Here is a 12,010-nt window from a genome sequence, read left to right on the forward strand (position 1 = left end):
CACTTCTAACCCATCAACAATTTCTGTTGTTCTGCCTTCATACTACACCTAGAATTCTTTCACTGTTTGCCACCATCTCTCACCGAGATCACGGTCACAGCCATTAACTGGAATCCTTGTTTCTGTGTCTGTCTGTCCCCCAGCCCCAGCTTGTCCTTTGCTTCATGCTTTCAATTCAGTAGCAAGGGGGCCACCAGCTGAAGTTCTTACTCTTTTCTGTTTCTTGTTACATGATCTGGCCCCGATTTCCCAGTTCCTTACTCTCCTTGCCATTACTCCTCCATGCTGAGTATCTATGACTTTAGCCCTGGCTGTGTCCCACAGACATCTACATGGCAGGCTTTATTCAAGAGTTACCTCCCTGCCATCCTTCCTAAAATGGCACATATACAGTGGTACCTTGCTTTAAAAGCTTAATTTGTTTTATGATGCAGGGGAAGATGGCTGCATTTGTGTTTGGGTGGGGAAGATGGCCATGGTCATGTTTGTCACCCAACATGGAGTTTGCCAACAGAAGCAAAATTTTGCCAAATACTTTGTTTGCGAACAGAAGCATTCATGCACTGGGGGATTACTGTACTTTTAAATTTTTTCTTCTTAGGATGGATCAGAAACATATTTCACTTGCACATTTGTTATACGGCTTGCCTTTTCTACCAGGGTTTAAAGTCCCTTCAGGGTATAAACATCTGTTCACTACTTTATCCTCAGTGCCTCAAACACTGTGGAATATAGGTATGCTTGGTAAATATTTAAGAAAAGACTCAGGCTGCCTCTCCAAAACTGACCAGCAGGTGGCACCATGGGATCATGCAAAATAGCTGTGAAGTCCCAACAGCCTCCAAGTGCCCAAGTCCAGGTCGATGGGATGCTCATCCCTCATTTTAAAAGATTAACAGGTCAGAGAGATGGAAATCCCCTGTATTTACATTCCAGTTTGGTGGCTGTGATATTAGCGATGACCCAACCACTGAACTGCAATTTCCCGCCTATACAGAAAAGGTTAATTTCATGAGCCAACTCTGTAAAGGGGCATGCAGGACCTGGCATTCCAGAGGGGCGATCTGAGGAGACAGACAAGAATCCAGGGCCCTACCCTTCTGTCCAGGAGACTCCCAGGCAGGTCTGTCACAGCCAGGAATGATTCCCAGAACCCACCAGACAGAAGGCCTGACGTAGGCTGAGCCTAGAAGAGGGTGGGAAGGGCCAGGGCCTCTGTCCCAGGCAGAGGTCACTTTGAAGAGGGCAGCTCCCTCTACCCAACCTAGACTCCCCATCAAGATACGCAGGCTGGCACACCAGGCGGCAAGTCCTGGGTCTTGTCTACTTGGAGACCAGAGGCCCAGGAACGCTGGGCTTACATAGCACACAGCTGCCAGCTCCTGGCGCAAGGTCCCACTTTCCAAAGTAGAGGATGACGCCTTCTGAGGGTTGACTCCATTGTCATAAACGGTGAACTTGGTGCCCATCAGATTGGACCTGAAGAAAAGGAACAATAAGCATAGGGTCCTGTGCCTTCTGCCCCACGGCAAGAACGGCTCACAGTCTATGAGGAGTCTGCAAAGCATTCTGGACTAGACCAGCGGCAAACCTAGGGGCACAATGCTCACTGCAATCCACATCTTTGAAGGTACTTCATAGGCAGAGGGCTGAGTTGACTCTAAGGGGCTCTCATTTCAATGATGGAAAATTGGGGGGTAAGTCAGGATTCCACAGGATTCCCTGGGGGGACAAAGGTCTGCCCTCTGGGAGCTGAGCAAGCATCTAGGAAGGTAAGGACTGGGCCACCTTGGGGAGTGGATGGGTGACTGCCCCACCCAACCCCTTATCCAGCTTGAGCTGCTCACTTCATCTTCATTCATTATACCACATCTGGCACTGTGCACCTCAGCAAACTACCTCCCCTGTGAGGCCTTGCTAAGAGCCTCCCCACACCTCTATCTCCTTGGGTAGCCGAGATTCCCTTCCTTCCAGGGCTTATTCTCAGCCCTGGCCCATGCAGCCTGAGCAGCCCTGCTGTAGTGGCCTGCACCACCAATGACACCCTGGGTTTGTACAGTCACTCTTGCTTGGGAGCAGCTTAGTCCAAGTCTGGGCACAGGTCGGGCCTGTGGTTGAATCTGACACAGGATCCTGGTAGAAGATCCAAGCCTGGCCTAGATCTTCAGGGACAGGCGATAGCTTCTACAGAGATCCTGGCCTGCCCTCCCCTGCCATCCGGCCTTCTTGGGGGAGTGCTGGTACCGCAGTTTCCCGATGTAACTGTCTGCTCCTCGAGACAGGTCCGTTGGGTCCACAGAGATGAGGTAATTGGACGTTTTACTCTTCTTTCTCTTCCTTCCGGCCAGGAGGAACACCTTGGGGGGAGGGGGTGGAGCAAGGCCATGTTCCAAGCCCAGTCTGGCCCACACATGATCACAATCACAGGTCCCACTCACACGAATGACTCCCTTGCTTCAGCTCCCACACGCATGTATGTGCACATGCATACATATGCCGGCAAACACACAAGACTGCAATGAGCAGGGCATGGGCTTTTGTTTCTCTCTCAGGAACTGAGGGGTCAGTGTTGGATCTGAGGCTTCCAGTCACATTCTAGTCCCTAGGCCAGTGGCGGCAAACCTTTTAGAGCTTTCAATGGTAACAAACAGCCTGCTACAGCACGTGTGCCATAGGTTCGCCCCCCACTGCCCCAGGCCCTTCAGCCTGCCCAGGTGAAAATGCACACAGAAAGCAGCCTCACCTTCTTCCCGTCCTCACGGTCCAGGTGCAGGAAGTAGGTGGGGTACATGCCCCGGTCCATCCCCTTCTTGTCCCGGGTGATTCGGCATTTGATGGTAATGCCCTGGGGGGCCGGCCGGAGTGCAAATTCCTCGAGGTCCTGGACCTCAACACCCACCTTCGGCTCTGGGGCTGTTGGGCTGGGCGCTGAGGCTGCCTCCTGCCAGGAGGGCGAGTGGGAGCCTGAGGCCCAGGGACCTTAAGGGCCAGCACTGCCTCCTGCTGTAGGGGATAGGGCAGGTCCATACTGCTCTGGGCTCAGGTGCTATCCCCCCAGCCCTTCCCTCTCCTTGGTAGTCCCTGGGGTAGTGATGGGAAGATGGGCAGGTTCTCAGGTGTCATCCTGCCCAACACCGGCCCCTGCCCCGCAATACCCCAGCCCCCTGACCTGGCTGAAGAGATTAGGAGCCAGGGTAAAAGGGCCTAACAGAGAAGCTCCTGGCAGGCACCTGATCCCACTGATGATGTCTTCACACCATCAGTTATTACCTCCCCTGGATGGGTAGGCAATCCTCCGAAAGCTGCCATCCAACCTCCCGCTGTGGATTAAAGCTCCTCACTCACCCTGATGGACTTCCTGCTAGTGGCGGAGCTGGGGCGGGTGTTGCTGTTTAGCTGGGAGGAGCTAGAGCTGTTCTCATCCTCATCCTCCTCTTCCTCGTCAAAGCTCATGCTGCTGGAGATTCCTGGAGTGAGCAGACGCAGACGGACAGGGTGAGGAGGATCTCCACCCCCTACCGAAATACGTGGTCACATGCAGAAAAACATGCTGACACTAATTCACTTGCACCTGACACACTTCTATACACACAGCCACAGGTACACACATTCATGTTCGCACACACACTTCCACGCATCCAGAAAGACACAAGGAACATGTTCTCTCCATGCACACATGAGCTGGGGCCGGTCACAATCCGCAGAGTACATCCCCCACCCGGTTTCAGCTCAGTCCCTGTATCGGCACCTTTCCTCTCTAGCAGTTATGGTGCCTGTCTCTGCACATACAGGCCTGCACTGAGCTTCTGACCCCGAGCCTACTAGAGGCCTTGCCTGGCACAGGCCATGAACTCCACCAGGCAAAGGACCTCAGCTTCGCACCCAGCTGTGTGCAGGACCCAGTGACTCCTCATCTTTTCCCCACCTTCCCTGAGCCTCCATCTCGGCTGTCCTCCACTGCCTCCTCTGACTACAATGCCACCCATTCCCAAGTTGTCTCAACAGTTTTCTCCAGGAAGCTGCCCTGGAATAGATTCTCAGTGCGTGGCACTGCCAGGCTTCTCCCTCCACCACCATGCACCAGGGGCTCCCTAGGGCAGGGCCCATGCTGAGGAACCTGGTAGCAGGTTTCTAGGAAGGACATCCTGGCTCTGCTCCCCACGGCTCCTCAGACAAATGAGGAACTTTCAAAAGGAGCTTTTTCTAAGAAGCCAAAGGGAAAGGAAATTTGCCCCCAAATCTGGGCCTCTTGGGAAGAGACAGAGCTGGGTATGGGCTGATCATCCCAGTTCATATTTCTTTCCCCTAACTTGGCCTTCTCTAGGTCTCTGTCCCACAGCTTCTCACCTGTCCCTAAGTGTGCCCTCCCCCGTGGCCAGGGAGGATGTGGACCAGGCACAGAAAGAGGCCATGCTCTCAGAGAAGGGTCTGCCTAAGGACCTGGGACTGAGCTTTGGTCGCAGCTGGGCCCCCATGGGGCTCACCCTTCCTCTGCATCGTGGCACGGAGGTCCTGCCCGCTGGGCCGTGCGCCCCCACTGGCTGCTGTCTCTCCTGTGTCGTGGTCCGACTGGCCCACAGTCAGGATCTGCACTGGGCCTTGGGCCTCAGACTTGTCTTCTGCCGGTGCTGCTGGCCCGCCGGTGCCTGCAGGCCAGACACTCCTGAGTCACATCCAGGAGGGAGAGGAGGGTCTGGGTTCTCAGACGTCCATGAGGAGGGTGAGGGATGAGTGAGGAAAGAGACCCTCTGCAAAACTTTATTTACACAACTGATTTTTTAAAAACTAATGACTGCTGTCAGCCTGTTAACGACTGGTAAGCTGTGAAGGGACACAGGCTTCAACTCTTCTGCTCTTCCCCAAAATATGAAGTACCCTGCATCTTAAGACAGACAGCAGTCATCTACAAAACCAAATGCACAGTGGAGAAAACAAGATAGAGAACAAGGATCTATCAGACCATAGTTGAGGTCAACAATCATTCATGAACATGGCCAGCTACAACTTATTAGTGCTGGTGTGTTTCCTCTCTCTCTCTCTCTCTTTCTCTCTCTCTCACACACACACACACACACACACACACACACACACGATACATGCACATCATTAAAAACATGGGGGGAAGGGCCAGGGATTTAGCTCAGTGGTTCCAGTGCCTGCCTTGCAAGCACAAGGTCCTGAGTTCGATCTCCGGTACCGAAAAAAACCAAAAAAAACCCCAAAACATGGGGGGGGGCGTGAAGAAACACTATGGATTTCCATCCCACAGCAAACTCCTTGCCCTGGTTGCCCCAGTTCTACTGGCAGAAGCAAGGTCTGGCCCACATAGGTGGCAGCTACTCTGCCTAGCTAAGCCAGTCCCAGAGTGCTACAGCCAGCACCAGAAGCCCATGGACATCGACACAGCACTGTCCAACTATGACACAGTGGCCTGGAAATCATGGCCCATGAACAAGGGATATTTAGCCAGGAGACAAGACTCAGGGTTGGGGCCACCATCACGGTCCTTGATCCCTAGGGATCTTTGCTCTAGGCAGGAGTAGAAGGAAGGGACTGGTCTGTGGCCCAGAGGCTGGGACTGGGCCTACAGTAGCAGGAGTCTAGAGAAGCGCACGTGTGGAGGAAGCATGGACACTGCACACGCAGGACAGGCTGCCAGGAAGCAGTGAGCCCCTATCACAGGCAGGGTCCTGGCCCAGAGGCCAGAACAGAGGGAGCTCAGGCCAAAGCAGGGAAGGAGGCAAGGGTGGTCCATACTCACAGGCCAGCCCAGGCACCCCATGAGTCAGACAAGGCCTGCAGGCTGGCTGGGCAGGGACCCCAAACCCCAGTTAGTACAGTTAGGGAGATATGCCTGCCCCGACCCCACTGTGGGGATGAGGCCTACTGGGTGGGGAGGGGCGCTGTGGAGAAGGCAAGCTAACCTTTGTGCCTTCCCTTCTTCTCCTTCCTAGAGGCCCCACCCTGGCCCCCTGCTGAAGCTGCTGCCTTGGTTCTCTTGGCTGAGGTTGGTGTTGTTGGGCGGGCAGCTCCCAGCTGCACACTGGCGAGTGAGTCGGCCTCTTGAACTGCTCGGGAGAGAACCCACGACAGAGGAAAATGGGCATTGGGTGAGAGCAGACCCCTCCCCGCAACAGTTCCCAGCACAGCCCTTCCCGCCCACCCCTCTCCCCAACACATGCCCCTGTGCTGCCTCCTTCGCTCCCTGTCCATCCTGGGCAAAGGTCTAGAGCAGGGCCTGCTGGAAAGTGGTGCCCCAGCCCCATGTGATGAGGTCAACACCAAGCCAAAGCTGTGGTCAGCCAACAAGCAGTAACCAAAGTTCTGGACTAGGGAACTGTTCTGAGTCAGGGGCAGGGCATGTCCGTGAGAATGTGGGTCACATTGGGAATGGAGGACGCAAAGGCTGCATTTCTTTGAAGAGACCACAGCCAGAGCATGCACAGGGAGCCTGCATGGCCCTCAGGGAGCACCTGGAAGATCTCCAGGATAAACAGAGCCACACACACACCAACAGGAAGGTCACAGAAAGGTTACAGCTGGTGGGCTCCACATCTGCCACACAGCAGGACCCCGATCTGCTCACAATCCTTGAAGGGTTTCTGATTGCTCTTAAGATGAAGACCAATACTCTTCTGCATGTTTGGCTTCTCCATCTCCCTTCCCCTTGACCTAACTAACCACACCACTGCCCTGGCACTAAGAGTTCCAAGCACACCAGCTCTTTCAGACCTGGCATGTATGTACGCCCTTGCCACAGGGGCCTTGTTCTGGCTATTCCCACTGCATATACTGCCATTCCCTGTATGTGTAACTCTCATTCATCCTGCAGGTTCCAGGTCAAGGAAGCCACCCTGGCTCTGGTCACACAGGTGCCCTGTCTTCCCCTCACAAAGCCTGGCTTCTTTCCAGCTGTGACCATCTGTAACAGCCTCCCCACCTGGAGACCATAAGGTCCAGGAAAGCAGAGACCACACCTGTCTGTGCTCACTGGGGACCCACAGCTCCTTATCCAGAGCCTGACACACACAAAGTAGGTCCTCGATAAATTATAGGAAATGGATGAATGTGTACCATGAATGTGCACAGCGGCAGGTCAAAAACTTTCCTGGGTGAAGCATCAGTTCTCATCTTCCTCTTGGAATAGCCCCATGTATTTAACACCAGGAGCCAGCAGAGGGCAGAGCAGGAGGCAGCTAAGGCCACCGAGGGGAAGGGGAAGTCTCAGAAACATGTGTTCCCAGGTCAGCATTGGGTTGAGCAGCTTCCCCAGGGTTTTGTCCATTACTGGGAGACAGACAAAGATTGGGTCCCCAGAGAAGCAGCATGCACCTCACAAATGTCAAATGTCCCTTTCGGGGAAGGACCCTGGAGGCTGCCTTGCTCTGGACTCTCAGCAGGGAATAGCAATCAGCTGAGTTTACAGTTCCTTCAATTTTCAAAGCTCTAAGACAGCTTTTTCCCCGTTTTATAGTGAAGAAACAGATCCAGAGAGGGTAAATGACTTGCACCCAGTCATAAGTGAACAAGTAACCTGAGTGGCAAGACCAGAAACTCTTCTGCTGCAGCAGCACACACCTTTAGGTGCTCTCTCTCAGCACAGCCTTCTACAGGCTCAGCCCCACCAGCCCCACAGTCAGAGCTCAAGAAACCCCTGCCAAGCTCCTCCATATCAGTGACTCCTCAAGGCGGAGGCCCCGGGCACTAAGTGGCAGGGCTTCGGTCCCTGTGGAACCTACCAGCTGTAACCTGTCAGGCTCTCATCCCATATGCACCCTCAAAGGCTCAGGTGCCACGGTTGGCAGAGCTGGGGCTGTGATGCCCATACATACCATTGTCCTGGGCTCCACCACCCCAGGACAATGGCTGCCTTCCCTCAATGTGCCATGGCCAGCCATCCTTGGGATGGCTCCCCCAGAGGAGTGGAGAAGAGGCTGCTAGAGCAGCTGGCCTGAGGTCCCTGTCCTCTTCCCAAAAGGTCTCTCAAGTGGATTACAAACATATGAGGTAAGGGCCCGAGTGCTAACCTGATGTACACAAGGAAGAATTAGCACAAAGAAGCTCTTAGCAGGGAGGCAGCATAATACAGTGGAAAGACCATTTGGGATCTGATCAGGCCAGCATCTAGTCTAGGCCTTCTGCTCACTACCAAGGTACCATAGGCAGGCTGCTGCACCCCTCTGAGCCCATGCCTTATCAACCACATGGGGCTAATGAGCCACTGTGAGAAAGCAGGGAGAATACAGGCTAAGCACCTAGACCTGGAAAATGCGCAATGATAGCTTTATTAGCAGAAATGAGGTGGGCTTCCTCAGGGAGTCTGTGTGCCCACAGTGGGGACCATGCTCACACAGCACACCAGCCACAATCTAGGCAGGAGGTGAAGGAGACCAGATTGTTGCCCTCCCAGGTACAGTTCAAGGTTCGGGTACACTAGGGCTGATCAGAAGGACATAAAGAAGAATGTGAGACACTGCAAGGCCGGGGGCAAAGCTAGCAGTTCAACGTGGCTGGAGGCTCCAGGTCGGAGAGAAGCCACAGAGGAAAGGGAGCACCGTAGTTGCTTCCTATCTGCAAAAAACAGGTGCCAGCAACCTTCTCAACGTTACTACTGCACTTCAGGGAGTAGCCGCCTGCATGATCAGCACCAGCCCAGCAGGGGGCAGTGGTGACTGAATCTCTCCAGCTTAGAGACCAATCTTCTGTCTGACCTGTCTAACCTACGCAGGAGGGACTCTCCAGTGCAGGCATATGAAAGGGCCAACCCCTCCCCAGGAGAAGTGGTGGTGAAGGTAGGTTCCGCTAAGAATTGAGTGTATTAGGACAGCAGTGGTAGACTGGGCCACTACAGCTCTGAAGGAGTCCTGAGTCAGGGACTGGAATCTATGGGTCAGAAGACGGGCATATGGAAGGTACAGAGGGCTCAAGGAAGAAGAGAACAGACAGGTGTCCCAGGAGACCCCAGCTGGTGGGGGGTAGGATGTTGAGATGGATTCCTCTCAGGAGACAGTGCTGGTGGGGAGTAGTAGACTCTTCTACTCTTAGATGTTGCCTCCTGCTCTCTGTGAAAAGCTGCAGATCAGAAACTTGGACCTTTGTACTCCCAGATTCACAAAGTTTTAGGCTCTGGCTTCCACAGCTGGCTCAGGAGCTGGGATGCTGAGCACTCTGCCCACCCCAGCCTGCTGTCCACCTGGGCTGGGCAACACACTCAGCCTGGACAAATCCTAAGAGGACGTGTCCCTCTCCTGCCCAGGTCAGCAGGAAAACCCTGAGGGGCTCCCCAAAGCCATGCTGGGGTGCAGAGCCACACTGTGGGGGTCTCCCAGGCTGGCTGGCAGCAGGGGGAGGCAGGGTGTACCTTGGTAGCTGGTGCTGCCACTGCTGCTGAGGTAGGACTCCACCAGAGGGGCCTGCTCCTCTGACTGCCGGGCCCGCCGGCTCCGGGGCCGCCCTTCGGGATTGGCCTGCACCATCAGGGACTCCTGGCGTTTTTTCTTCTGCTTCTGCTCCAGCAGGGCCCGCTGTAGAGGCACAGGGCTGACCTAGAGAAGGGCTGGCCCTCACCTCCACCAGGAGGGTGGGGCTCCCAGAGTGGGGCTGGAGAGATCACCCTGATCCCTGGCCTGGGCTCCAGAGGTGACACTGGGGTCCAAAGCCCTCCCTGGTCCAAGGCAATCCAAGACTTGAGGTCCAGGGAAGGGTGGCAAAACTCAGCCCAGGATCATAGCACAGACATCCAGCCCTCCAACTGCACTCATACCAGCCACCTGCCTGGCCGAAGCCTCGTGCAATGCGGCAGGGTTAACACTGAGCTGGTAAAGGAGAGACCCCGCCTCTCTTCTCCATCACGTAAGATCACCCCAGGAAGAGGAACAGCCCTTTCCCTGTGCCCTCAGGGACACCAGCCCAGACTGCCCCTTCACCCACTCACCTGCCGGTCAAGCTTCTGTTGCCTCAGGTTGCTGCCCTCATCATCTAAGACACTGCAGAGGGAGAGAGTGGTACTCAGGGCCTACCCATGAGATGGCAGGATATAGCCCGGAACCTGCTGTATCTGTGAGTCCTTTAAAACCCTCCCAGCACAGCTCCTGGACTCTGTGAGCCCACATGGAGGAAGGATGGAGGCTTGAGCCATATTTCTGCAACTTTGGGAGCTTGTTTCCTGCTAGTACCCATTGCCACAAGGACTTCCTAGGCAGCCTGGTCCCAGTGAGAACAGAATGAGACAAACACCCCCCACCCTCCAGACTCCTGAGCAGGATTAGGCTTAACTGAGATCTGGGAGAAGCACCATGGAGAGGCATCAGCCACAAGCCAGACCCAAGGTCAGCCTTTCAACCCAGGGTCCTGCTTCCTCCAAGTCCTTATGGGGATCTCACTAGATTTCCCCTCCTCCTCTTCATCCTTTTTGGAAGAGGCTGGGTCCTTTGAGGGCAGACCTTCTCATCCAAACTCCTGGCTCCCTAGCATGCCAAGTAGAGGTGTTGATACCATCTGTCTCCCTTTCCCCCTTTAAAGAAGGCATGTATCCCCTTCATTTGGGAAAAGGAGGCTAAGAAACCAATCAGTGCCAGGGAAGGGCTAAGGCTGGGTGGAGATGTCTACAGGGTGGACACCAAAGGTCAATGCACAGCACAGCAATCAGCCACTAAACCCTTCCTGGACCACAGATGTGGCACAGGCAGCAGTGGGGTTACCACATTGTTGAGCCCCAGCAGCCTCATCTCTCCCAGTCTGCCCTGCCTCCCTGGAGGAGCATATGTAGGGAGATGGTAACTCAAACCACTTAGCCTTCTTGCTAGCTCAAGTCACCCTAGGCCCAGATTTAATAAAAACCCAAGATCAGAACAGCTGAATGAGATGGGCATGAAGCCTGAAGATCTGAGCTCTGGGAAGGCCCAGGAAGCCCTGGCACAAGCATACTAGAGCCAGCCCCTGAGCTGGACCCATAGGTGAGCAACTGCTTAGCCAGGCCCAAGCGTCTAGGTTTGTGTGGGGCTATAAGGAGTGTGTTGAGTACATCTTATGTTTATGCACACATGCATACACAAACCTGTGTAACAAGTGGGCACTGTTGTGTGATGATGGATACACTGTGTATGAGAAGGAAAAGATAAGGTCACTCCAAAGAAAAGGTGAAGCCACTTCCAACTCCCGACTGACAGCTTGGCCTTTCTAGCTAGAACAGTCATGGACTTACACATCCCTTAGAGGGAGGAGGCCCACTTACCACAGACTGCCCACCACCCAGCTCTGGCTTCACCCACCCACCTCCTTGGCCACTTAATGCATCTTTCTAACTGGCTGCCATCTCCCTACTTGACATCTGGAGAGGCCTTTCCTGGTACCTGTGGGCTGCTCTGCAAATCAGAAGAGCCTCAACTGTGATATGGGGCTGTGCACAAAATTGCCTCATTCACCAAACCCTCAGGTGCCAGAAGATCACAGGAGAAAACACCATTCAACAGACACACCTCTGGGCCTCCATCTTCTTACAACAGTCCACTTGCCTAAGAGGACATCACCAGGACTAGAGGACTGAACCACTCCCTAAAAATCTGAGCTGGCTGTTAGAACCTTTTCATCATGGAAAGCACATCCCACAGGGTGGAGGGGTAGCAAGAGCTTCTGAAGAAATGCCGAAGGTCCAGAATGAGCAAGACTCCTGTGGGCCTTGCCAGGTCTGAAAGGCTGCAGCTCTCCACCATCTCTGTACCTCAACTCAATGGCCTGGCTGAGTGACCCAAAGGCAAAGCACTTGCTCAGACTGTTGTGGTCTAGATCTAACATGTGCCCCAGAAGTCTCATGTGTTTGGAAGGTGACTGGATCAGGGGGGTGCATATTTGCTGTTAGGAGCTGGGGCCTGGTTAGAGGTAGGTCACGGAGGCAGGACCTGGAAGGGAGTGTTCTTGCCCCCAGCTCCTCCCTTCCTTCTGCTTTCTGGCCACCAGGACAGGAGCAACCCATCTAGTACAGGTAGCACAACTGGGACTTAGAGACCACTCC

At 54.3% G+C, this 12,010-nt stretch overlaps 1 protein-coding gene across 14 annotated transcripts in view; it reads right to left on the minus strand.

The window, feature by feature from the left end:
* The window catches only part of Tub (TUB bipartite transcription factor), an 87,713-nt gene that overhangs the window by 5,881 nt on the left and 69,822 nt on the right, over positions 1-12,010 (minus strand). For 7 of the 14 annotated variants that reach the window (XM_004851367.4, XM_087211751.1, XM_021263741.2 and 4 more), the window contains 8 exons: positions 9,935-9,986; positions 9,362-9,524; positions 5,925-6,068; positions 4,485-4,646; positions 3,346-3,467; positions 2,744-2,941; positions 2,245-2,357; positions 1,362-1,479 (listed from right to left, as the gene is read on the minus strand). In XM_004851367.4, the coding sequence (XP_004851424.1) occupies positions 1,362-1,479; positions 2,245-2,357; positions 2,744-2,941; positions 3,346-3,467; positions 4,485-4,646; positions 5,925-6,068; positions 9,362-9,524; positions 9,935-9,986 (1,072 nt within the window). Of the gene's footprint in view, positions 1-1,361; positions 1,480-2,244; positions 2,358-2,743; positions 3,004-3,345; positions 3,468-4,484; positions 4,647-5,924; positions 6,069-9,361; positions 9,525-9,934; positions 9,987-12,010 lie in introns of all 14 variants that reach the window. The other 7 variants (XM_087211752.1, XM_087211755.1, XM_021263744.2 and 4 more) reach the window with 4 other exon arrangements.

The sequence above is a fragment of the Heterocephalus glaber genome, unplaced genomic scaffold (assembly GCF_053883595.1).
Source record: "Heterocephalus glaber isolate CG9 unplaced genomic scaffold, H.glaber_assembly_v1.0 deba00001428, whole genome shotgun sequence".
Taxonomy (NCBI): Eukaryota; Metazoa; Chordata; class Mammalia; order Rodentia; family Bathyergidae; genus Heterocephalus; species Heterocephalus glaber.